Source organism: Stegodyphus dumicola, chromosome 4 (assembly GCF_044657685.1).
Source record: "Stegodyphus dumicola isolate Sdum_Otavi_A_Nest chromosome 4, ASM4465768v1".
In the NCBI taxonomy this organism is placed as follows: domain Eukaryota; kingdom Metazoa; phylum Arthropoda; class Arachnida; order Araneae; family Eresidae; genus Stegodyphus; species Stegodyphus dumicola.
In genome coordinates this window covers 38737892-38765661 of record NC_140771.1, presented here as the reverse complement: position 1 = coordinate 38765661, position 27770 = coordinate 38737892, and the positions used below count along the sequence as shown (strand labels likewise).

Here is a 27770-nt window from a genome sequence, read left to right as displayed (position 1 = left end):
TACAAAGACGATGATTAAGAGCTCTACTTCTAATAAAATTCACAGTTTTAATAACTATTGACAATACTTCTTTTAAGCTGGTTGGAAGAGTTTTTGTAGCCACTGCATGTCTATGCAAAAAACAATGTGTAACAATAACATTAGGAGCCTCTTTTTTACCAAATGGGCAAAACCAGATTTATCGTCAAGAATCGCAGGTGTTTCATCCGTACAAAGTGAATAAAGTTTTTGTTTCCAGTCGAAGTCGTTTTTGGAAAAGAAAACATTTAAAATCTCTAAAACATCAACTGTCTTTGTAGTTTGCAAAAGAGGCTCACAAAATAAGAATTCTTTTTTGATAGTATCAGCAGACACGTAACGAACAAAAACAAGAAGTTGACTACAATTCGAGATGTCTGTATTTTCATCCAGTTGCATACTAAAGAGAAATGGCGATGCTTTCAATTCATCGATGATCTGTTTCAAGATATTGCAAGAAATTTCAACTACTCTTTAATGTATCACATCATTGGACAATGGAATAGCCTCAAGTTTTTTCCTTTGTTCCAGTCCACAAACTAATTCAACCATTTCCAGCACACATGGCTTAATTAATGTCTCTCCAATAGTATGCGGTTTCTTACTTTTGGCAATACGATATGCAACTCTGAAAGATGCCTCAACCAAAGGTTTTTGTGAAATACCAAATCCAAGTTTGGTTAATGTTCCAGATTTCGAAAACTGGGCTTTCTTCGTTGTAAAAAATTCTAGAACTTTAGTTTCATTTTCAGGATGAAGAGATTTGAGATGCTCTATCAATTTTGACCGTTTCATACTGGCGTTTGCCAAAACTTTTCCACACAGAAAGCATTGTGGCTTTTTAACACCGATTCCTTCATGCAGCAGAATCCATATTTCACATAATTGTCATCATACTTCGTTTTTGTAGACATTTTGGGCTACAAAAAAAATCAAATAATCAAATGAAACATTAAGAACAAACATTAAGACACAAAAAAAAAAACGCTTGGAAAAAAATACTTTAATTACAACTTATGAAAAAGTAAAACAAATATTTTGTTTTAAAAATTTGTAAGAACTTTGCGGAACTGATTTTAACGTCACTTTATTTCCAAGTGAAGTAAAATTCAAAGGCTACTTTGCGTTTCTAAAAATTTCAAATTTTATATGGTTTTTTTATATACTTTTCCTCGTAATGTGGAGGTCTCTATAATTGGGAAATGGCAGACAGATGGCTTACAGAGGTTGCCCGTGACAAAAAAAAAGTTTTTTTTAATATTGATACAAACATTTTTAAAATTAAGAGCAGTCGGCGGAACCCTAAAAGTATGACCCATGGACCCCCAAGGGGTCCATGAACCACAGGTTAAGAAACACTGGTAGCAGGTGACTCGCACTCCTAACCACGGTCACTAAAATGGCTCCCTTGACATGAAGAGCTGCCAGTAATGTGGAGTTGGTTTCAAGATGGTAGTCCTTAACAAGAGAAAATGCTTTAGATCAGTGGTATTCAAATTTTGGCAGTGGGGTCCCATTAAAAATGCGCAAAGGACTTCAAAAACAGTATAATGACCTCAATCAGAGCTTCGACACTTAGTTATATACCATCAATTATATATTTTTAAGATTTCCTATCAACCTTGCGACCCCGCCGTATTAAAAACAACGTCGAAAGTATAGCATGTGTGAAATGTGAATTGTATGCCAAAAGTAAAAATATAACTTATGTTTATAAATTTTTCTTAACTAAAACTTAATGATAATCTGAATGTTGTAAATAACGGGGAAACTTAAAGAATAAGCTTTAAATGCTAATCTTCTACGAAAGAACTAAAAGCAAAAATATTTTATTAATTTAACAGTGAAAAAGAATATGCCTTAAAATGTTTTCGTAATAGCACCCCACATTTACTTTAGATTTCATCGTTAGTGTTAAATTCCGTGCCTGCAAATATAGTGAATACTATTGTGACAATTGTTTTACAAAGATGATCAGTATTCCTGAGGGCATAATTAAACGTCAGTATTTAACATCATATTTCTAAGGAGACCACCCCCAACGAAGACCCAAACCATGCCGTTTAAGAGAAGGCTCAATGTATTTACTCGGAGAATGCCATTCGAGTTTTAGTTTGAACAGATATTTAATTATCAATTTAGAATTATTTTAAATAAATTACGTTTTGAGCATTAAATATTTTCAATCATTTTTCCACTTTGAATAATTTTACAAGCCAATCATCTGATAAATAATTATTGCAGTATATCGAACTAAAACAGATTAATATATAAATTAATTTAAATCTTTAATGGAAAACTATTTCTAGTGAACTGTTTAATGCAATACGAAACCTCTTACTTCAGTCATATCCCTAATACGACCACTTTTGAAAGTGAACCTCTTTCTGAAAACACCACTAAATAACTTTATTAAAGTTATCAGTATTTATGTTTTCTAAATCGACTTATCCACGAGGCATCCAAATTGCCAGGAATTAAAATAGTCACATTAAAGTGTTTCACAGCATTTCTCTCATCTGCGTGGGTTAAAAGACAAAAACTGAAATTACTGTGACAATATTCTTTAATTAATTCCATGTGTTACTGTTTCTAACTTGGTTAAATAAGCCAGAGAATACGAATAGTCTTGTTACGATAGCCTATCGTCTAACAAAGAGCTGTGTTTATACTTTATGCTATTAAATATTCATTTGAACCATTTAATGCGCAGAATGAAGATTCAATTCGCGTATGTTCTCTCTGAGATCCGATTAAAATAGAAGCGTACGGAATCAAAAGTTACAGTAATGAATATATTGCTCTCGGCAATCACGTAAATGCCTACAAGACATTCTTTCTGTTTATTCGGTTATTGAGTATTTGTTCTCTGAAAAGATTAGTAAGTTACCAGAGTAACCTTCAGGCATATAACTGAAATAAAACGAAAACGCATTGTTACAATTTTATCAGCTCTCAGAGCAAAAGTGGTCTAAGTAACTAAGTTAGGAGTACGAAGCAAAGGTATTTCTTTACTTGATAATCAGCGAAAGAATTAAACCAAGTACGTTAAAGGTTTTCGATGCTTATTTACGTTGTTGTGAACTAAATATATATATGCTCTAAGTCGTGGTTGAACCAACAAGCATTGTTAGATGATAATACTAAACAGCAAACTTAAAGAAGTACCTTTTATTGCAACTTTAAATGCTTAGTTTTGTAGTACTATTTGCTATGAATGCAAACCTGGTTACTAAATTTCATTAATATAAATAGTTTTTTGAGTAGCAGATATTCCTGCTTTTCACAAAATATCATATTATGAAAGTTATTTGTGAGACGCTTGTTGCTGTTCTTTGTTTTATGACAGCTATAATGGTATTGGAACTTTCATGAACAAAATATTTGGAAATGTGGAAATGAGTTTCAATGTGTTTAGATTTTAATTGCTTGTATTGTTGTGGCAGTCATAACTGTTCATTTCCTTCTACATCACAACGCAATATTCAAGGAAAATGAGCTTTATTATATTCATAATCAAAGATATATTTTTATTCTTTACATCTGATTAGGTATTTACTTTCTTAAGTATTGTAAAATCGTTTCGTCAGGTATGTTGATTGCTAGAAGCAGAACATCATACGGGTGTACTTGGCTTTGAATCATGGGTAAATTGTAAGCGTTTGTCTACTTGATAAAGGCATAGTTAAAAATCTATCGATATGCAAGATCCTCTTCATTCTGAAGTACATGGTAAAGGTGACTAAGAAATCCTATGATTCATAACCTTCGGCATGTTCTCCTGCAAAATTAAAACAAAGCTAAATAAAATCACACTCTTATTACCTGTTCTCAAGGACTATGATCAGTAGCTAGTGCATATTTTGACCAACCATCGATTTATTAACGAGATTTTCATAGCCTGGATTGTTCTCCCCATGTGTAATGTAATAAATCAGTTTCTATCAGAAAGTCCTTCATAAAGATATATTTCCTCCCAGGTCCTGTGTGCTTTTTCTTAATGAGTTAACTAAACGAACAAACAAAATTTGAATAAATGGTTAGTTGAAATAACGTTTAAAAATCAAAGAAATAACAAATAATAAAATTAAAAATCGATATCTAGAATATTTAACTCAATGTATAAGAAAAGTAATCAGATTTATTATTTGACTCTTAAAGGGTCAGCTGTATGTATTCAATATGTTTATTTTATCCTTCTTTATCCTAGTTTATCCTAGTTTTATAAATTCTCTCTATACCTCCTTGGATAGTACGGACTTCTTTAAACTAATTTCAACGGTTGCCAGGAAATGAACTAATCAGATAATTCCATCTGCACTTACAAATTCCGAGTAATTCATTGTAAAGTATTATCAAAAAGCATAACTTGTGTGGTGAGAAATAAATTAACCTTACCTCTAGAGGTCATCCACAAAAGTTACAAGCCGTTGATGGGGTATCACTTATAATACCAATTAAATATTATGAAAGTGCACAACTGAACAGTAAATATGGAATGAGAACTTTGTTAACCATTCCTGGAGAATTTTACAAAACTTATAAAGTAAACTCACACTGCAAGCAGGAATCTTAACACACAAACTCATACTGCAGACAAGTTGCTTCAATGGTACAAATTCGATTACTTACCCAACAGTACCATAAATCTCAATAGTACTACACCTTGATAAAATCTGATGCGGCTAATAGCTTACTAAATTTTCAGTATTTTCAGTGCTTCTTTACATTACACATGGGGAGAACAATCCAGGCTATGAAAAGCTCGTTAATAAATCGATGGTTGGTCAAAACATGCAGTAGCTACTGATTACAATCCTTGAGCACAGGTAATAAGAGTGTGATTTTATTTAGCTTTGTTTTAATTTTGCAGGAGAACATGCCGAAGGTTATGAATCACAGGATTTCTTAGTCACCTTTACCATGTACTGCAGAATGAAGAGCATCTTGCATATCGATAGATTTTTAACTATGCCTCTATCAAGTAGACAAACGCTTACAATTTACCCATGATTCAAAGCCAAGTACACCCGTATGATGGTCTGCTTCTAGTAATCAACATACCTGACGAAACGATTTTACAATACTTAAGAAAGTAAACACCTAATCAGATGTAAAGAATAAAAAAATATCTTTGATTATGGTGTTTCCTTCGCAGTTGTTGTAGGCAGAGGCAAGACGGCAGCAACGTGATGCCAGATCCCACTAAGCTCACTATTACGATTAGCATAATTTATGTTATTCCTCTTGCATGAACTTTCTGATTTGGGAGATTATCGTGATGAGCCACAAAAAATAGCATATAATTTAAGTGAAAAGAACCAACAGTAAATTTTGGAATAATTGCCTCAAGTTTATCTAACATTTTAAAGATATAACACTTCTTCCATCGTGTAGACAGCGTTCATCTGGAATAATCACTGAGAGGGACATTTTTTTATGCTCGGTTTTCACAGGATCATATTGAGTAATGTACAGTTCCATCGCTGGGATTCGAGCTCCTGACCTCCCGGAAACGCGTCGAGCGTGCTTGCAGTTACGCCATACAGTACTTCGGAAAGAAGGGAGAAAAATGCCTCATGTAGTCTCCCTATTAAAGGGCGACTGAGCATGAGGGGAACCAACACCAAATCTTGGTGGTGGCGAATTATCGTTGGCCACCTTTTAGCCGTTGTAGTGTTTTAGAATTTCTTGAAATTAGGAAACTGAAGAAATCCGCAATACCCTCACCGAGATTCGAACTCCAGACCTTCCGAAATCACGTCGAGCCTACTTCCATTTACACCATGAAGGCATGTGAGAGTAGGTATTTCTTTACTATTTAAATAACGAGTAATTGTCACAAAAACATGCTCAGATCCCTTAGATAACAATTCATTACATTACATTCAATGACAGAGTTTTTATATAGTGGTGTAGGATTTATTACAGATATTTTTCAGGATCCACTGCAGATACTTTTTCTAAGGACACTTCATTTCATGTCAGTTTACTGTTTCTGAAGGAAAATATTTGATAATAGATTCCAAATTACTGCGATCTCTGAGAAATGCATTACGTGAATCAAAGAACGTTCTTGCAGCATTATTACATTTAAGAATACTACGTTCTGAATAATATGTTTCCTGAACAGCAAACAAAGTGTATGTAAATTTCCTCAGCAAACATTCGGAAAACATTATTTAAAAGTTTTTTGTAGAGCGCATCTGAATTTTCAATGCAAATATAATTTCTTCTCCAGACGGACTTTTAACTCAATTTCTTTACGTTTTATTTTCAAGTAACTGCTGGATTGTTTATGCTGTATCAAGATTTGGATGAAAATTTAACAGGATTTAAATGGAAATAAAGTAAATAGCTATACAGATTTGATTCTTGGTTTAGATTTATGAAAACATATTACATGAGTGTAATAAATGGTAAGCTACTTCAAATGTTATGAAATGTTACATTACTCTGTTACGAAAACGCATATTTTTTAAAGGATTTAGAAAACATAAATGCATGCTCTATATCTACTAAATGGATAATTTAAAGGGTTGACGAAAACTAAACAGTGTATAAATTCTTGATATCACAAACTTCTTTTGCAAATTTCATGTTATTTAAATTGTGATAAGCATGATAAATTTCACCTATAGTTCAACAGAAGGGTGATTAAAAAGTCAAAATATAAAAGTTATTCGCGAGAGAATTACATTTCATTTTCCTATCAAAATTGGTTTTCTTGCTCATATTTTAGCACATTTTCCCTCCTCAATCATATAATACGACTTATTAGGCCTCCCGTATGATATCTTGAATAAACAACTTGATAATAATAAAAACGTTTCTCAAGAGAGATATCAATAGCCACTTTCTAGTTATGACATAATTTTGGAAAGCTGCTTCGGTACCACTGAAGATAATGCCAGAAAATCTTTCCAAATATTGACACAAATTCTACTATTACAATTTTGAAATGCAACTTGGATCGCTATGGTTAAACCAGTTGATAATGTTAAAGAGTCTCGTTCTTTTAGGTATTATAAACTACGAGCTCTAAAAGACTGTATGAGGAATTATTCTCAGGTTTTAATTGCAACAGGAACTCATAAGAAAGGTGTAAAGTATTCTTTATTCACTCACTATAATTTCACAGATGGTCCCACTTGGATGTACACAAAGGCAATACTTCTGGCTTAACAGTATAGTTAATAATTCCAAACAGTTAAAGTTCAGCTTGAAATGAAATTTAGTTTATTTGCCCTAACGTCTTATAGGATAATTTAACGCGCAAGAAGGCTCTGACTAGTAGAAGTCGGCGGAAACAAGCCTAATCGCTAAAAAGCACTCAACAATCTAATCGCCAGAGCAATCTAATCGCTAGTAATTCAAAATAGCAATGTGGCCTCCAAGCCTCCTATTACGTTTCTCTAACTAACTGAAATCATCTTCCAACACTTCCCTTAAATATCACTTGTTTCTACCTCATTTGAATACACTCGCGCTACCTTATTAAAATTTTGGCAAGAAAGTGTGGGTAAAAACGAGATTTAAAGGGAAGTTTAACTACAAATGAACTTATAGTTAAGTTAAATAAATCTCCACAATATATTTTGAATAAAAAATATCAATTATTAAACCTGGCACCAAAATCAAATAGTGAAAATCAAGGCTTAAGAGTTTCTCCTTGAATTCATTTAAGAGTGCTGAAGTTCCAGTTTACGTCAAGCGTCATAATGTCATCTACTAAAAAAAGGCTATTGTAAAAATTTTCATATTTTGACCTTGCTCGTTCACAGGAATATCATTTGTAATCTCCTAATACTCCCCTTCTCCATCCCTAAAAGATAAAGGGCCCACTTTGTACTGTATTTAATGCCAAATTTTAAATATATGAACATACTTTAAAAACCAGTTTATCAGTTCAGCTCTTAACAAGCTGCTGTGGTTATATACACTAAGGTGCTTGCGTTAAAAGATTATCCAATAGTTATTACATGAATACAAAACAAATGAACCCAAGGGAATGTGTTCATACGTTTATACAGATTTAAAACATCGCTAACATTTGTTTTGATATTCATTTTTTTAATACTTCATAATTTGCATCCAAAGAAAAATTTATTGCATTTATGGATTCGTAACCTGTTACCCGATAATATCAAAAATTGTGTCCATACGTCTTAATCACATGATTTAGTTAGTCTGAGCACGCAAGTGAATATGAGAAGAGTTACATAATTTTTACATAAAATCTTAGCATGGCTTGAATTATTCAAATTAATTATTTTTATTTTAATAGTGTCAAAACCAGCTTAGGGATCTGCTCGGAAAACATTGTGGGCGTTATTTCCTTAAATATTTATTCTAGGTATTTATAAGCTTATTAATCCTAGACAAAACGGAATTAATCTTACATGTGTGCTTCCAATGGATACGTTTCGCAAAATAAAGTAATATTATGAATCTGTTTTTGAGCACTGTAAGTCAAGACAAATCTTTTGTACAGTTATACGCATAATAATATACCCATATAACGAACATTTTAGCGTTCATCACGAACATTTTAGAGTATAGAAGGAACTCTGAAACAAGTAATTTTTGATGGAACTAGGAACGGATTGATAGGAAAACAAACTGCTAGATAGGTGTAATATATAAAGAGACTGAATGATGAAGAATTCAGTAGTAAAAAGCAGCATAAGAGATCTACGAATTCTCGATTCTTGCTTTTGAAAATCGCATAATGTTGAAAGTCAGATATTAAATAAATTCTTATACCACTGTCTCTCATAGGTGAAATGGTAACTATTGAAAAGTTCTTCTCCAACCGCTTGTCATCGGCGTTGTCAGATATATTGGACAAATACCAAAGTAAAACGGGGGAATGTATCTTTCGGGAAAGAAAACTTTGCTTAAGTTGACATTTTACCGTTATTCTTCGACATCACATATTTTTTCACTTGTTTCTTTTGTCGTAGCTGTCCAATAAAGACGACAATCACGACTGCTTAGTTCATATAAAAATGGTTCATTATATTTTCCTAAAACATGATATATTTGCTTTACTTTTGTTTGGATAGAACAAACTTTACAAATTTATCGAATTTCTATGCTTATTTTTGTATCCAATATGAGAAATATATTACCGAGTCAGTAGATGGAACATAATATTTTCTTTAGATGACACGTATATATTTTCCTTTTTTTCTGGGTAGATATGAAATAGCATTTATCGGAATATTTAATGTACTCTTACTTACCTTTGAGATTTCTGAGTTCGTCCAAAAAATTGTTTTAATCTTTGTTTCAACTTCAAATAATACTAGTTTGAAGTAGTTCTCTGAACATTTCTGGACTATTGAAAGATTAACTAATGGTTCTATGCGAGAAATGAAAAAAGTAACTGATATCTCTAGAAGAGATGCGAAAAGAATTACTTTGCTATTGTTTAGTCGTATAATGCATACAAATAGTTTTGAAAAGTCTTCATCATTTGTGTCATAAACCTCATCATCTGCATCATTTGCAAGATACCTATAAATTTTCTTTTCATTTTGGCAGATACTAAATAGCATTGATCGGAACATTTAATGTACTCTTTCCCTTGAGATTTCTGAGTTTGTTCAAACCAAAAAGTTGCTTTTTCTTTTTTACCTTAATCGCAACAAGAATTGCTTTATTATTGTTTACTTCTTAAAGAATGCATAAGTAGTGTGGAGATTTATTTAGTTTTACTAACAGTTAATTTTTAGCTAAAGCAGCTTTCCTTTCATTATCGTTTTCGCCCACGCTTTCCTGCCAGAATGCTAATAAATTGGCGCGTGTGTATTGAAATGGGATAGAAAGAAGAGCTATTTAAGGGAAGGTTTTGGAAGGTGATTCGTGTGTTATTCCTGCTTGAAGGTCCAGTTTGCTGTTTTGAATTACTAGCAATTAGATTGGCCACATTGCTGTTTTGAATTACTAGCAATTAGATTGCTGTGGCGTGGAGTGCTTCTAACAATTACGCTCGTTTTCCGATTACGAGTCAGAGCCTCCCTTTAAAAAAGAGTATACAATGTAATTTCTCTCCTTCCCGCATGCCTTCGTAGTATAAAGGAAGCATAGTCAGCAAGAGTTCGAGAGGTTCAAGGTTCGAGTTCCTGCGAGGGCACTGCACATTTTTCACCTGTTTCAAAACAATATAAAGTTTCTACAGTAGTTTCGAAAAGACTCCATCATATCCGTTTCTCATAAAATCTGATCATACAGATGTAGCCAAGTTCTCATAATATCTGTTTTTAAAAGAAAATTTTCTCTTCTGTGTAATCGCCGTTACATCGTCACTTCGTATGCAGGACAGGACAGGGACAAGTACAGGGAGCACCACGCCATCGCCATTGACAAAAATGGTATAGCCCCCATGCACGACCTCTCTAGCGTACCGCCCCTTCCACAGGGGACCTGATTACAATAAACATAGAACAGAGCGTTTGAGCCAGTGAACTTGTCACTGCATGTGTGGTTTCACAAATTCAACATCTCAACATTAGATAATTGTCTGATCGTTCTGTTTGGCCAATGCATATTAATATCATATTTTCACCTGAACAGACAAGCCTGCATGCACTTATATATACCATAAATTACAAAGCACATTATGTTTATAATCCAACCGTCACCATTGTGATTAAACCTTGTAGTACTTAACTAAATTATTTATATAATTATTAATGGCTGGAAAACTGCATGCACTTGTTAACATTGATGGTTTGAAAACTGATGCAATCTGTTGGGGCGTATTATAGAAATAAACCAGAATGAAAATTATACCTAGCTTTTAAGGGGGCACAAGAATATAAAATCAGAAAAGATTCTGGATCCTTACTTTCTTAATATGTTTGCTTGAAAAGTATGTGTTTATTGTATGATTTCTTAAATTCTTTTCTCCCTACTATTCCATTGTTTGTAACGATTATCATTATTTAATATTTGCCCTGAAGAAATCAGAAAAACAATTCAGCTATAACATTTTATAGGGGAATTGTACTTGTACTTCAAGCCTTTTTTATACAAAATCTTACAAAACAAAACCCAAATACATAAAATTTATCTACAGAATTGTTGAAAGAAAATTTATGTTCTGTTTTGCGTTCATGAAATGATTGAAAATAATTCTTATTCCATTCTTCCTTCTGATTTTAGAAAGACTATTTCTTGAATTATTGTCAAAATTTATTTAGAGAATAACTGGACAATAAATGTTGCCAAATTTTTTTGAAGCAAAATTACAAAACATTTAATTGTAATTTCACTTTCAGAAAAATTAATCAGAGTACATTGAACATAATAAGTTAAAAATTAGCTTGAAGAATTATCAACATTTTCTTAAATATAATTTAAAAAGTGTAAAAATTTTAGTAATTTGTATTTTGCATTTATAGTTTCATTAAATATTTCTTATGAAAAAGAAATATCTGTAGCATATTATGCTTTGCTTTAATTGTCTTCTGTAGTTATCATCCTAGTTATTCAATAAAAGTTGTAAACCTGTTCAGGTGCATAATGAAATTTTGCTGTTCATATTTATTTAAAAACTATTAATTCAAATACGGTTACTAAATGCAATTAGCACTTTAGTTTTTGAACAGTGTTAAGTAAATCTTATTACTTGGAGACTTTAGTACTCCATTATTAAAGAATATGGTTTTAAGCTCATTTTAGAAAATACGAAACGTCATTATTATTGAAAAATAGACTTTTAGTTCCATCATCTAAATTGTTATTAAGACAGCTAAATGTTTACATCTGTTTCAGTGTGTTCTTCGAGCATTTCTTTACACTTTTATTTACCATGCTTTATTTCAATAAATATCACCCATAGTAAAATATTTTTATTACAAAATACACTTCACCAAACTTTAACAAAAATTCTTGAATAAAATAATTATTTAAAGCAACGTGAAGAAGTGAAGTCAATTTTTAATTTTTGTAGGCTCTAAAATCAAACATAAAAATTTACACATAAAATGTATATAAATTTACACATAAAATGTATATATACTTATTTATTTATAAACCTGTTTTTATATTTTTAATTTTGCTGCATTACAGCAAAAATTATTATTATTATTATTGCTATTGTTCTTGTAAAAAACAAAACGCAAACTCATTCTAGGAAATATTATTTTAGAAAAGGAGTTTCTGTTTGGCTACGCAATGGCTCATGGAGTGAACGAAGAAGAATAGGGCAGTTAACTACATGTAGTGATAGTTTAATTTAAGCTACATGTTTCTTGGTCATTATGCCAATGAAAATATTAAGAGCACGCAAATAAATTATACAAAATTTTTACTTTCCTACGAATGAAAAACAAGCTATTAACTGGAGTACTAAATCTCACTTAGGCTATATATACAATGTAATTCACTATATGGTCCGATCTTCCTAGTCTTTTAGAGAAATAGAGCTTGTCAAAATTTAGTTTTCTGACGAGTTAAAACCTTTTATACTATCTTATAGTTATAACCCACCCACTTAGAAAGTTTCATGCCATTTTAAATACAAAGTGCCGTTTGAGTAAGAAGTTTAACATTGACAAATCAAGTTCCGAAAAGGTATGCATAGAAATAATTAAGAATTTGAGGTTTAACTAGATATACGTATACCCTTCAATAAATTTCCGCAGTAGCATTCATCACATTCTGCTTCTCGCATCTTGCAATTTAACCGTGTCTCCAATATAAGCAGCGTGGTTTGTGTGTTTTATATTATATTTCAGCAAGAATTCCATTTCGCGAGTTTGAAATTAATGGCTTTTAACTCTTTAAACAGCTTAAGTTGTTCTAATAATTAACTGGAAGAAGCTCTCCACTCCTTCCCAATCTTCATCCTAGCATGCAAAGTTTGTTCAGAGCCGAGTAGAGGGCTACTAGACATGGCAGTACTACCTTTGCATCTCGAGTTAATTATCATTTACTTTGGACACCACCAACTTATAAAGACATATTATTAGCATCGAAATTGGTGATTACTTCTGCTCTTCTGCCAAGCCCGTCTTTTAATCCCAAAGGGAGAGGCCTTGGCGAGTGAATTGGCAAGACTAAGGCTCTTCCATCTTCATTGTTGATTACTTAAATCAGAACAATTGCACAGTGTGAAGGTGATATAATTACTCACTTTATGATGAGTAGATTACTGAAATTAGTTTTGCCTATTCACATTGATAAACGATGAAGTAGCTAGGTCTATTCTAATCTTCTAAGGGTTCCTTATCCATTTGGTAAAATAGATGGAAGTTTTGAACATCACTGAGTTAGAAATCGCTTTTAGCAAGCACTTAAAATAATGCTGCTTTTATTACATCAAAACATCTATGCGTAGCTTACTATATTACATTAAAATGACGTTGTATTTTTATATCAGATAATACTATTTATATTTTATTATTCGCTACAACACTTCTTAAAATGTTACTAAATTTTTTTTCTGTTTGTCTATAACCGCTTATCTAGTTCCATTTAAATAGTTATTTAAATAGTCTAAATAAAAATTTCTAACTAAATATTCATCATGTTTCTTTTACAGTTAAAAATTTTGTTTTACTGTGGATATCTAGCCTGCTTATTTGCTAAAGAGATATATGCTGGTATATCGATCGGTCGAAATGCGATTAAATAAACAATGCCGAAATTTATAATTACATACTTGTTCTTCCACAATGACGGAACATATACCAAAGAGAATATTTAAGACTTCATAAGTAGCAACGTGTAGCCTTATATTAACAATGGCATTACACGTAATTAAAACGAAAGCTTTAGGAGTTATGCTTATGGAAATAGCCTTTATAACGTTACTACGTGTCACATGTGAAATACATCTGCTTCATTTACAAAAGTTTAAAGCACTTTTTAATGTTAAATAAAATATTTCGGAGTATCATAAATTATAAATTAAGAATTTATAAAAGTGAAAACCGATGCATTGTGCATGTAAGCATTTTCATCCACCGTGGATAAATATTTAATCCATTTTGATTTGAATAAGAAATGAATAAATAAGATGAATAATAAATAACGAATAAGAATGAATAAGAAATCGCTATATATACAACGAAGCGTGTGTTAAATGTTAAAGGAATTTACTTATTAATCTAAAATCAAAATACATGCCAAGTAATAAACGTTTTCATACGTATTTTAATCGGTGTATAAAGAAAAGTAAGGTACCATGTTACTAATGTTCAGAGTAGTAATAAACACTGCTGTTTGAAGTAAAATATGTTATTAACATCATTTGGTATTGACATCATTTGATATTAACAATAAGCTTTGTGGAAATAATTCTATTTATTATTAGTTTGCAGTACAGAATATGCTAGCAGTTCAGTTCCTTTAAAGCGTGTGTGTATTAAAATACGCTGTGGGGGGCACTTAGTAGCCCTTGTAATTGCTGCGGTGACTTGGAATGTATAAAATTTGGCTGCGTAAACAGTAAATGTTTAACATCAATGTTTCCTTAACTGCATTCTATATAACTTCATATTACTTTGGACGAATATGGTTTTCAAAATGTATATTACTTTGGGTAGCACAAATTATCTATTGAATGTTTAAGTATATAACTTCTTAATAAAGTAAAAATGGGAGAAATTTTAATTTCTGCTCTCAGTAAAGGCACGAATTTTTCCTATAAGTAAGCTTTTAAATTATTTTTAATTACTTTTAATCAGAGCAAAGATTCTAAAATCAAATTTTGATGTATTTATAAATATAAATCTTATTTAGATCCAAATAAGAGCAAAAGTAAAATATATTTTATTTTTGAAATATTTTTTATATATAATATGGGAAATTGTAACTTTTATATTTGCTTAAAACGCTTTAAAAGTTTTTCCACACCAATCAAGAAAACAAATCATATTTTCATTCTTCTAAATTAATTTTATTGACATCTCCACTGCTCAGTTAGATAAACGAGGATTAGCAATGGATTCTTCTTTACTGCAGATGCTAATTTTAGGTGTTACTCAGGAATGCCTTGGAATTTTAATAAATATTATTTTGGAATAGTTTGGAATTTTTAATCTTGAAGTTCTATCTAACCAATTTGCGATTACAAGAAATGAATGCAGAATTTACAGTATAATCAATTGGAAAAGTTTAGCCATTGTCATATTTAATGATACTGTGAAGTAATATATTTGATTCATTATCATTTTAAATTTGATTTAAATGTTTTAACATCTGGAGTTTATGTGCACCATGTTGTTCGATTAAACCCAAAATGAGGCACTGTTAAAGTAAATGACATCAAATACATTTCATTTCTGTAAAATTAAACTAGCAATAATTATGAAGTAAATACATTTCAGTAGGAATAATTAACAATGCCACTAGTGTACAGAATTTACATATCTGTTTCTCTATACTTTCAGATATATACCTTATAAATCTTCACTAAGAACGGTTGTGGATACGTAAAGAGGATTTAAAACACAAATAGCGTGGTTTTGCATATAAATTAGAGAAACAGCTGTAATACTGAAACTTCGTTCTAATTCATTTACGGTCTAAGAGCTTTATACTGTCATCTGGATACCAAAATATTCCAATTTGAATTACCATGGCATCCATGTTTATGGGATGACTCTGTGGAATCCAAATTCGAAAATTTAGATGTCAGACGAAAGAGCCTATTTCTAAAGCAACTCACCAGATTATTATGCAAATCCACTGAAATGCACCATTCTAGGTAAAGCTGTTAACTGTTACTGAAAAGGCTCTAAGAACGTGTCAAAAGGATCTGAAATACAAATGCGCATTAATTTTAAACCCTAATCTGATTTGTTTAAAGCCAAAATTAGTTTACACTTTGAAAACGTTTGCTGCTAAAAGAAATCAGAATTTTTACTATGCAAATGTATCAGAATTTTAATTTATGCTGAGGTAAAAAAATTTGAAAAATAATAAATTGAAATCCATTATTCAGTTAAACTATTTTTATATTTAATGTGTTAAATGGAATACCGAAGTGGTGTTTGATGGATGATCTGTCTAAGAAATGCAGAAGGCTTCACTAATTTTAATTAGCCTACAAAGTTCATTTTATTAACACGTTTTTGGATATTTTAGAATATTTTCAACTTTGGTGCTGTTTCGTCTCCTTCCACATGATAGTGTAAATGAGAGAATTTTTGAGAATTTTTCAATGTATATAGTAAGAATCTAAGTTAAGAAACGAGAAGAAGAGACAGAAACCATGACTTTGAAACAGACTCCTCTCATTGTATCTGACATCTGACCGGAAGAGTTTTCATCTTGGCTGTTGAATATTAGATAATTAGTTCTTGAACGTTTTCAGTTCAGGTGCTAACTAATGTAGTTTTCGCTAAACCGCCCAGACTGTACAGTGGTTAGGGAAGCCTACTGCGGTACTGAAGTGCCCGGATTGGAATTCTGGAGAAAGGATAGATGTTTGTAAATGTTTGCGACACTATAAGTCTATGGTGAGCCGAAAGACATCTTGAGAGTTTGAGGGGAGGGGAAGACGGATGGGAAACCCTCGTACCCGCTACCTAGGTGTGCTCTCAAAATTAGCGGCAGAACTGAGCGAAGTCGGACAGTTCCCTGTATGGTGCTCACGGCTCTTGCCAATGACTCAATAAGCCAGATTACCTCAAGGCGCAGCCTTGATCTCCTCTCCAGGATGAATTTCATTGGCTTGTTCTGCAGTTACTGTAAGACAAGTAAGGTAAGTTACAACACAACACAATAGTTTTAAAAAAAGTCACTGTCTAATGTTTACTCTCAGAAGGTTAGCTCGTGTATGATGTTGTATCATGTTATTTCCTCCTTACTCCTTTTATGTCTTCCTTTCTTCCACTCTTCCAAGTTACGTCAGCGATGGGAACAGCTAAGCTGCTTTTTTACTGACCTAGTTTCAACATAGTTGAATTTATTAGATAACTTTGCTAAATAAACGAACTGACGTTTATTTTTAATCCAAAGGGGCTTTGTCCCTGAAGGACTATTGTTTCTATTTTTCGATTTTGCGTTGAATCACTATAAATGTCTGTTTCACTTTTCAAACTCTTGCCACCAAATGTTAGAGTCCTGCATTATATTTGAAGAAATTAAATAATGAAAAATCTGCATAAATGTATGTATATTTATCGCATTGTGATAAAAACAACGATACATAGAGCTATTGAATTTTGAATAGACGTAATCCTACTGGGAATATGGGAATGTGGAAGATTAAATTTTAAATTTGGAATTTGTTTTATGATCGTTTCATATTTTGTAAATCTTTAACTCATTTTTGTTAAGAAACTAAATGATTTCAAAGCCAGCAAGGGCAACGTTCTACAGAAAAAAAACATTTTTATCTCCAGCTCGTGAGACTCGGATATTCGGAAAGTATCGGAAATTCTAAAATAATGCTCAGTTTAAAAACTATTTTGCGATATTTCTCTTGAACTGAATTTTATGCTTAAGTGCGAATGCGAAGAACGTAATTTAAAATCTGAAACCTTTCAGATTTTTTTTTTCGCAATGTACGTTCAAAAGTTCAAAAGTGATTTTTCCCCTACACAAAATTAACTACAGAATAATACAGGATGCTTCTTTAAGTATATTCTAAGAATAAACTACACTGGGTATCATAAAGTAAGGAAAAATCACAAAAATCACGATTATTGAAAACGTTACATGTAGAATTTAATGAAACTTACCCACAATATACAACACATAGTAAGGTATCAAATAACATAAAAAGAAATTACCAGACAAATATGGTAGTATAGAAATTAGCACATGTATAAAATGAACAAATCGAAGGTGTCGGTTTGCTATAGGAAAAGTACCTTCAATAAGGAATATGATCGCCTCTAGAAGAATTACAGCACATACAGCGATGTGTGATGCTTTCAATTATGCGGTCTATCAGTTCCATAGCAAGCCAGAGAATTCGTTCTTGCAAAGCAGTCGCAAGCACGACAAGGATATGAGGGGGCGGATTGAGAGCAGCTATACGTCTCCCTGAAGCATCCCAAACGTGCTCGATAGGATTCAAGTCCGGGGATCGAGCTGGCCACTCCATGCGCATAATTGTTTCCTGTTGAAGATACTCATCTACGATGCGAGCCCTGTGTGGTATTACGTTATCGTCCTGTAACAGGAAACCATCACCTATTGCCCCGTCACATGGACGCACATAAACATCAAGGATGTCACTATAAACACGAGTATTCACGGTTCCCCTTGGAAACACATGGAGGTCTGTGCGTCCACCCAAAGAGATGCCACCCAAAACGCAGACACTGCTCCTTACGTATGCATCTCTTTCACGGATGTTTGACGGATGATAACGGGTTCTAGGTTCTCTCCATATCAAATAACGTTTAATATCGCTTTCTAGACTAAACCTGGACTCATCCGTAAAGAGAAGCGCCTTCCATTGGTCAGGCGTCCAGTGTACATGTTGTCGTGCCCACTGAAAACGGACCCTCCTATGGCGTGACGTGAGCTACACACAAATGGCTGGTCGCCTAACATACAGACCACCTTCGTGAAGCCGTTCTACGCACAGTTGACATTGACACGAACCTTCCGGTGGCTGCAGCAAGGGAGGATCTAAGAAAAGTCGGAGTAGCGTTTCTATTCCTGCGTGAACTTAATGTCAAATATCGGTCATCGGCGCTCGTCATAGCAGTTGGCCGTCCCTGGCTGAACCTCTTAGATGCCGAATCTGTGATGTGAAATTGCCTCCAAAGTCTATGAACCGCAGAAGGACTCACATTTAGCTCATCTGGCCAATTCCTTTTGACTTTGTCCTGCCTCTAGTCTCCCAGTGGCTTTCTATCGTAGTTCTGCAGGCAAATAATGCCTGGAGATCACTGTTACGAATTGGCTATCTCAGATTTCTGATGTCACTATCACAGAGAAATATGTGGGCTTGCTCTCAAACATGGACTTTTATGCTCCTCGCAGATGACGTATTCTGAGTGCAGCGCCACGAATTTGCATATTGGAGTTTTACTCAGCTTCTCTTACTTGGCAACATATTCAAATTTTACACGGTTTGGCTTATTTTTGAGGGAGTTATCGCTATTTTTGTGATTTTTCCTTAATTAATCCTTGCTTTGCATATAATATTTTAATCCTTGCTTTGCATATAAACATGGCAATATTTTCCAACTGGCCTTAAGCCTGCGAAAGTTATGATAATCGTATCCAAGCTAAGGTCTTTCAAATTTTATGACACCTTTATACCAAGTACGCCTGTTTGTGCCTAGTAGTAGTGTCCCCAGTGAATTTTAACGTCTTACTGTTTTTGATTTTGCCACACATTTAGACGACTCAGGAAGTGTTATCTTAATTAAGTTTAGTCATTATTTTAAGCTAGAATTTTTGCCAGCCTTTTTTTTTCCCATTTAAAAATGTTATTGCATTATTTCCTCTTTTGCATCTTAGAACATGCTATCGATTTTGGGAGGCAAAAGTTCTTAATGCGTTACCATCAAATGCTAAAAATGTTGAAGAAAAATTTACTACCCGTAAATTGTTAATAATTATACCCACGCAAACTGGAAAGTGCAAAAATCGCTATGTCAGTTTGGATCGCAAAAATACTGCTCAGTTGATATATTACATTATGCTATAAAAATAAATGTGCAAGCTAATTAATATTGTATTTTAATATGCATTCATATTTATTATTCTTAATTTAATATTCATGCGCAGATAAGTGAAATTATCATTATTAAATATCAAGATAACACAAAGATTTCCCAACAATTGTTTTTATCACAAACAGTACAGGCGAAAATAAAGAACCATATCAACTTTAGTGACTGAATATGAAACGAAGACATCAAGACTGATATCAGAACAACGTTAATTGATCACCAATATGTCGTTTCATGCTGCTGACATTGTGAAATAAGTCAATAAACAAGGAAGATTTCAGAAGCCGAATTTTGATAGAATTTGACCTGTATTCAAGTATCTGAAGTTGCTGATTTAAAATCAACTGCGGAAGTTCTGTAAATGACCTAAAGTGTATCCAGTCGTAATTAAAGGGAATATATGAATCATGTATAAGTGTTGAAAGACTTCCAGAACTCTCGTTACATCACATCTGCTACATCTAAGAGTGCAGTCAACTGGACAAATTTTGGAAAGATGATGAAATGAGCCAACATCTTAATCTTACTGAATCTTTATTTGTTTCCGCAGGTCAACTGCTTCGGTCCTTCTGTCTGTCCTGAAGCGGGAAATATTCGACATTACTTTATCACACTTAATTGCGAAAGCAAACACCCTATCTTGTCCATGTCTTTCTTCCCCCACCTTTCCTCACTGGCGGAACTGATTTCTTCCAGTGTTATTAGTTTCCTCTTTTGATTGGATTCTGACGTGTTTCTGTGATATTAAGGTTGGTTGAGCGTTGGAAAAGCATTGTATAAATATCCGGAGCCTCAGAACAGATGTTAGAAATGTGGAATATTGTCTAATTTAAGGCAGTATAGCAGTCTTTAGGATAAATAAAGAGCGATATGAATGACATTTATTGTAATAAACTGTTTTACACAGCAATGCCTAGGTAATATTTGAGAAATGCGTAAATGTTAATAACTTCTTTGAGACGAAATGATCTAACAAAGTTAGGACATTCCTTTTTCCTTCTTCCTTAGAGGCGTAACAAGCGTACATGCTTGTTACGCCTCTAAGGAAATAGATGTATGTGTGGTAGCTTGTTAAATTAGTTTCTCAGTTTAATTAGTCCTCAGTTTAATTAGTTTCTCAGTTTAATTAGTTTAATTAGTTGCTTTAGATGTAAATATACAATTATGAAACTTAATAATCAATTTTCAAAACGATTAATGTGTTCAAAATTCAGATTATTCTAAAATCAAATTAATGAGTTATAGTAGCTTCCTTCCCTTGATTTTTTGAATTTAAAAGTCTTATGTTTGCTAAGAAATTCTTTTATAAGCCAATGTGTTTATAAACCTTATAGCATACAGAAAGAGTGATTTTATTTTCTTAGCTTGATTTATCTCCACATTTTGTCTCACTTAAAATGTGTATAATTAATCTTTTATCCATCGATTTTATTAAAGTTAACGTAAAATTTAATACGTTAACGATATCAATTTATTAAACTTAAAAAACACGTCATATTGATAGTTATGAATTTTAGATATACGAAGTTCTTATAACTGGAATTCAATTGTATTTAAATTGCAGGTTTCATTCCATAATGCATTATAAAATCCAGTTTTTGAAATTCTTATGAAAGTGCGAAATTCGGTTGAAGATACTGTCCCAATGGCGAGCCCTCAGCCGACTTCGGCTAAGGCCAGAAGTGGTGGTCACTTTATTATGGAGGCACCTAATAAGTGGGCCACCTTTGCCTCTTATGAAGGGACGGACAATTATAACCATGGCCTTCTCCGGGATTCGAACCCGGGGCCTTTGGTATTGTAGTCGGCTTCCCTAACCTCTATACCATCTGGACGGCTCGGTTTAAAATGTCTGTGAAATTTATTAGAATGCTGTACAGTGTGCAATCAGATACATATTAGACGCTCGGTTCACAATTTATAGCAGTGATTGTTTCATTAGTGCGAAAAGCCACTGTGTGATAATAATATATCAAATTTCGTGTAGTGATCTGTATTTGTAATTTTTTTTTTTTAGAACAGGAGAGGTCAGTTCAACGAAGGTCAAATATTTAATCTGTTAACAGCTTTGTTACCAAAATATATTCTAAAAATTTATCCTAGGCTATTTAATAGATTTTAAATTTATTTATATGTTTTATTAAACTAACCTTAAGAGTATAACGGACGTTTAATAACATTCCGATATCAATTTGGAATTGACAATCACTTGCTAATCCCTAAACAAATAGCAAATACCTGATGGTTCATCGCAAATTACTTGTATTATTTTAAACATGCAGATGAGCTTGCGCACAATTACCTCTCCAGTATCATATATGAATAATATAGGACACATAATGTTTAGGATTTCATCAGTTATGCATTTGATTTTCACTTTCGTATCCGAGTGTGAATGTTAATTGAGATATAGAGGAATTACGTAACTCTATTGAAATGATATTAAGTCTTTAAGCAAATGCAGTGTGTTCAGGAAAATAAGTGAAAAGAAAAAATTTGCAAATAATATTCAGTAGTTTACTTCTTTTAAAGAAATTCAATTCTTGAATATTAACTAGAGAAAAGTGTGTATTTTCGCGTACATATTAAGTTTTTAATTTCATTTCGCTTTTATTCGCTTTTAATTAACACCCAGAAAGATACAAATCCACCGACAAATATCGAATAAATGCCTTATCTGATTAAATTACCTTACCTAAATAAAACTGACTGAAATTTGAGATAATTTTTAAAGTTAAATTATTTTATTTAGTAAAGACTATAAATGTAGATTAGGTATTAAAATGATACCTTTGAATTTATTTTACCGTCTATATATTTGCAACTAATTTTATTTTAAATCAAAGAAGTAGATATGTCAATATTTATACGTTTTGTTACAATAAATATTTGTTATTCATGTGCATATTGGTTTATGCTATTCATATAACACGATAAATGTAAGTAAACTGAATCAGTTAGCTTGAAACCATTTCGTCATAAATTAGCGCAAGAATTTAGTGTCTGGTTTTATCCCTGAGAGTTAACTCAAGCAAATTTTCTGGTTACATTTCACACTGTTTTTTTTTTCTGAAATAAACTTTACCATACTTTTATTGAAAGTTCTAAATAGTAATTATATTTCCTTTTCTTTGCAGCTCTAGAACATAAGAGTACGCGGTCCTTCCCATCCCATTCTTTGCTTCATTTGGTCACCGTTTGCCTGAATCCCCTTCTCATCCAAACTTTTATAAACATCAGAAGCAGTAATGGCTGCCTTCGTTGCCAAGCAGATGGTAGGCAGCAAACTCAATGCTGTCAAAGGTAAAATATTTTTTAATTTACTGTACATTATTTACTATTCTTATTTAATTCTTAATCGTTCATTGCATGTTGCTTTCATTAACCCTCAACATAAATTACAGGTTTGAAGGTTTTAGTTCATGACAGACATTCCTATTTAAATAAAATATTTGCTTCGGTATGATGATCTACATTAAAACGTTCCACATGAATACTTAAAACTTTGAAAATCTCTGTAAATAACGTAATATTTTTTAAGATTTTCAATTTAATACTCAAACAGATTAAACATTTCCGTCTGAAAATTTGGATTATTAGGAAGTTTTAAAACTTGATAGAAGTGCTTTTTAAAAGATGTTGTAACCCACCAAATCTTTAAAAAATAAAACTTTAGAATATTAAATTTTGAATTCTGTAATTTATCCCAATTTTGAAAATATTATACTTCTGTTTTACAAAATTTAGTAGTAATCCAAAATCGAAGTTTAAACCAAAATAAGCTGTTGATTAACCTATTTAAAAGAGCATAAAACATATTTTTTCTCAAAATTTGATATTTAATAGTCTACGATGAAATTTAATGTTTTACGATATAATAATCGATGTGCGTTTCCTCAGATATAATGATAATTATCAGTATACGTTTTCTCAGAAATTACATCTCAAATACTTATAAAATATTTATGACACATTTATATGTATCGTAAAACTTATTGACGTAAATATTTTGAACATAATTTATATTTTGTTACGTTACGTTTTACAAAAAACTTTTTTTTTTCTAAACCGTTACTCGGTTCGATTACATCATACATTTTTTTTTTTAAATTACGGAACTGATATTTCATAGCAAAAAAAAAAAAAAAAAAAATTGTTGTATTTATTTTAGTGATAAAAATTTTTAGTGTATGTAATTGGCAATATATTTCGATAAAAAGTACATAAAAAATCTCGCAATTAGCTGTGGCCCCGCAGCGCATAAGGTTGTTAGAAAATCCATATAACTAGAATTTTCTTTCTTTTAAGTCAAACATGTATTTACTCTTACGTTAACAAATTAGGCCAACCAGCGGCCGACCGGTAAAATCGCTGAACACTGGTAGTTCCGACCTGGATTCGATTTCAGGCAAACGGGCTGATTTCATGAATGTTTTCGTGGTTTTTCTCATGTGTAACGTGTATAAGATGCCAGTTTCCCTTAGAAAGTCCTCCACGAAGGCATCCCTTCCCTTAGACAAATACCTCTAGTGTGCTTTGCCGTAATAATAAATAAATAATAAATAGTGCTCCATAAACGTTCCTACGAAGCTTACAGAAGTAAATTATAACGTTAACCTAGCAAATAATAAATGAATACAATATTACTGCAAAATAATGATAATAACTTGTGGAATAAATTGGCTTTCCGAAGTCAGGAAACTGAAGAAATCCACAATTAATTCTCCGGGATTCGAACGATGGACCTTCTGAATATACATCAAGTGTACCTTCAGTTAGACCAGGAAGGTATGCGGAAACGAGAGAGAAAATACATTATGTACTCAACCTATTAAAGGACGACTAGAATGTAGGAGACACAGCCGTCAAGTGTGGTGACGAATTATCGTCCACCACCTTTTAGTTCGGGCGCCAGTTGTAGAGTTATATCGATGCAGAAACGTGAGGAATAAGCAAAGCTCTCGCCTTGATATGAACTCCGGCGCCCGAATGCAAGTCGAATGTGCTTCCTTTTAACCACGAAGGCATACTGAAAGGAGGGAGAAAATATTTTATAAACTGAAAATAAAAATAATGTGCTTAAAAATCTAAATTGTCAATAAAATTCTGAAGATTAGAAAAGTTCTTTTAATCCTTCAAAGTCCAGAGATAATTTTAAAAGCTGCGAACAAAGAACTGCTAACTACAGAATCTAAATAAGTTATAGTTTAAAAAACCAAACTATTTATTTTTCTGAAAATTACAACACAAAAAGCATTATTTTTTGACAAATTTAAGAAACTTTTAATTTAACTTAAAATTTAAGAAATTAAGTAATTTTTTATTTGCTTAAACATGAAATTTAATTCTGTTTATAATAAATTATAGAAAAATACAGTAGATTTTATTTATTTGAAAAGTCAATAATGTAGTTCCTGAAAAACCATACTTTTAGTGAGTAAACCTGCTTTAAATAGTTTATTACTTACTAAGAAAACATATGATCTATTTCTAATTAAGCAAAGCTAAAATAAAATGTTATTTGCGACGTAGAATAATAAATATAAGAAAATAATATTCTACAGTTCAGTTTCTTAGGTACAGATTTGAAATAAATTTATAATTTTAATGCAAACAAAGCAAAAAGAATCTTTTCTTTTTTGTATAGTGTTGCATGTTTTTATCAACTAAACTTCTGATTTTATTTAAATCAGTTTCATTTTATTTATTATGAAATTTATCTGGAAAGAGAAAGTTTTCAGGATAAGGGAGGTCTTGTTCAGTTGAGTTTTATGTACATTGAGATTTTCTCTATATATAATTCATCCTAAAAGCACATAACAGTAATGTTTCTAATTTTCGACAAAGTAATTTTAATAGTAACAATTACAATAGCCATTCAGAATTTTTTATTCTCACACTTTAAAAAACGAGGAACCTTCCGGTCTACGGATTTTTGTCTGATATTCACATTGTTAGAAATTTGGTATATGTGCACATAATGTTAGTGGAATTGTACTGTAGTAAACTGTAGTATCTTTTGTATAAACTAACGTGAAATGTCTGTACAGAAGAAACTCTGCTGGGAAAATAAGACTGCTACAGCAAGTCTATTTAACATTGAGATAAATGGTTATCTCGCTAAATCGGAAGATATTGCCAAGCTGGCGATGGAGTTGGCGACTGATTTTTGTCGCCAAATTTGGAAAACAATCACCAAAAGTCGTCAGACTTGGCTACATTTTTGTTTGGTCCATGTATAACTGTGATTGGTACTGTAATTGAAAGATCTGTATATGCAACCGTAACTGCTCCTTAGAGACGCTTTACATTGAGTTATGTCTAACGTTCTCAGTAGTTTTAAGTTTTAACTACTGATAGTGCTCTATCTTACTGAGAAGAGCTGCACGAGGAGTATTTTAGTGGAAAGTTCTAGAAATGTAAACTTTTCTTCTGGTAAAAATAAATTTTATCAAGCTGTCATCGGTTCTGTATGCATTCATTCTATTATGAACCCGTGCGCACGCAACTGTATAATTACCATACTTGTCAGTTTTGTAAATAATTATTCAAATATTAACTATCATTACTTTCATTAAAGATTGGGTATTATTTCAATTCTCAATCATTAACAATGCAGTAGTGTCTAGTTTTCTTCACGGAAATGTTAAATATATGCTGAAATCGTTTAAAATGCGAATGACAGTATATGAGTTGCTACGTTAAATATATGTATCCAAGTTCTGTATCTGACAATACATTTATTTTAAAAGTTGTTATTTCATATATTGCACCGTGTAGAATAAGTTACTTGCAGACATATTAGATGTTCCTGAAATAAGAAATTGTTGTATGAGTATATTTCGCCATTCTAAATATTGTGCAAGAGTTTATGGCTGATCGATAAAATTCTCTTAGAGTAATGCGTCAAATATGTCGGATTCAATTTTTTTAAAGGAGAAAAACATATTTAAGGAAAATAACTTGAATTTGGAATATGTATAAGTCCACACAGATTCAAAGTTTTATTTTGAAATCCTTTCTCTAGAACAGCGTTTTCAAATATTTTTAAACCGATATTATTTGGCTTTTGAAAAAAAATATAAAATATGGCGTCTTTCTCTAAGGAAAATTTCAAAAACTAGATATCATACATATTTTTCATGTAAGTGCCATTTTGTTTTACATTTTTATATATTGATCAACTTCAAAATACAGAAAGGGTGTTTTAAAATTTCAAAAATATGAATGCAAGTTCAAGGTGTAAAATAAATATACCTAGCTTTAAAAAATAATACTTTTGAATATATCCTTTTACATTTTACGTTAAATCAATAGGATGCGTCAGCATAATTTTATTTTAAGTCTTCAAATGTGATAAAAGTTTGGAAATTGTGGTTCTCATTTCCTCGGTATTCACCGAATGATGAAATGAATTATAACATTTCCATTAAAAAGTGAAAACATGAAGAAATAAAATTAATAGTAAATTTTTTAACACATTAGAAAACTTAATTTCCATTTTATAATGTTTTAGTGTACCTCTACGTAACTTACCAAGAAAGTTAGAATAGATGGAATAAGCATGACGTCACGAAAATGAAGCCAAGGAAATATCAACAACGAGGCAACAAAACAACAAAACAACTTACAACAAACTTAACAAAACAACTTAACAACAACAAAACTTATCATGGCATGAAATTACAGGTTTAAAAAATGTGTGATTTTTACTCCCAAAAAGATTTTTTTTCATTTTGCTTAGCTAAGCGATAGGCAAATTTCCCTTCCTATACAAATAGAAAAATTTTAAAATGTGATTTTTCGCTCTCTCCGTTGTGGGCCTAATATCTGTGCAACATTTAATATTATAACATATTTTTGTATTGAGATATGTGATTTATTTGCTGTGAGAAATAAAAACAAAATGCAACATGTTTAAGAGCTTTCTATGTTATTCATACAACATTCCTGAACTCAGTAGCATATTTCTTTCAAACATTCCATGCAGATCACTTAACATACGGAATTCTACAGACAGAATACAGAAGTCTTTATATACAGAAACAAGAGACGTGAATATTATAAATGACCGGCTCTCTGCCCTTTAAC

At 32.0% G+C, this 27770-nt stretch overlaps 1 protein-coding gene across 2 annotated transcripts in view; it reads left to right on the top strand.

Annotated features, from left to right (window-relative positions):
• The window catches only part of LOC118195957 (complexin-like), a 980726-nt gene that overhangs the window by 624182 nt on the left and 328774 nt on the right, over window positions 1-27770 (top strand). For both annotated transcript variants that reach the window (XM_085814740.1, XM_085814739.1), the window contains one exon: window positions 22817-22982. In XM_085814740.1, coding sequence (XP_085670866.1) covers window positions 22928-22982 — 55 coding nt within the window. In that variant the 5' untranslated portion in view covers window positions 22817-22927. The remainder of the gene's footprint in view (window positions 1-22816; window positions 22983-27770) is intronic.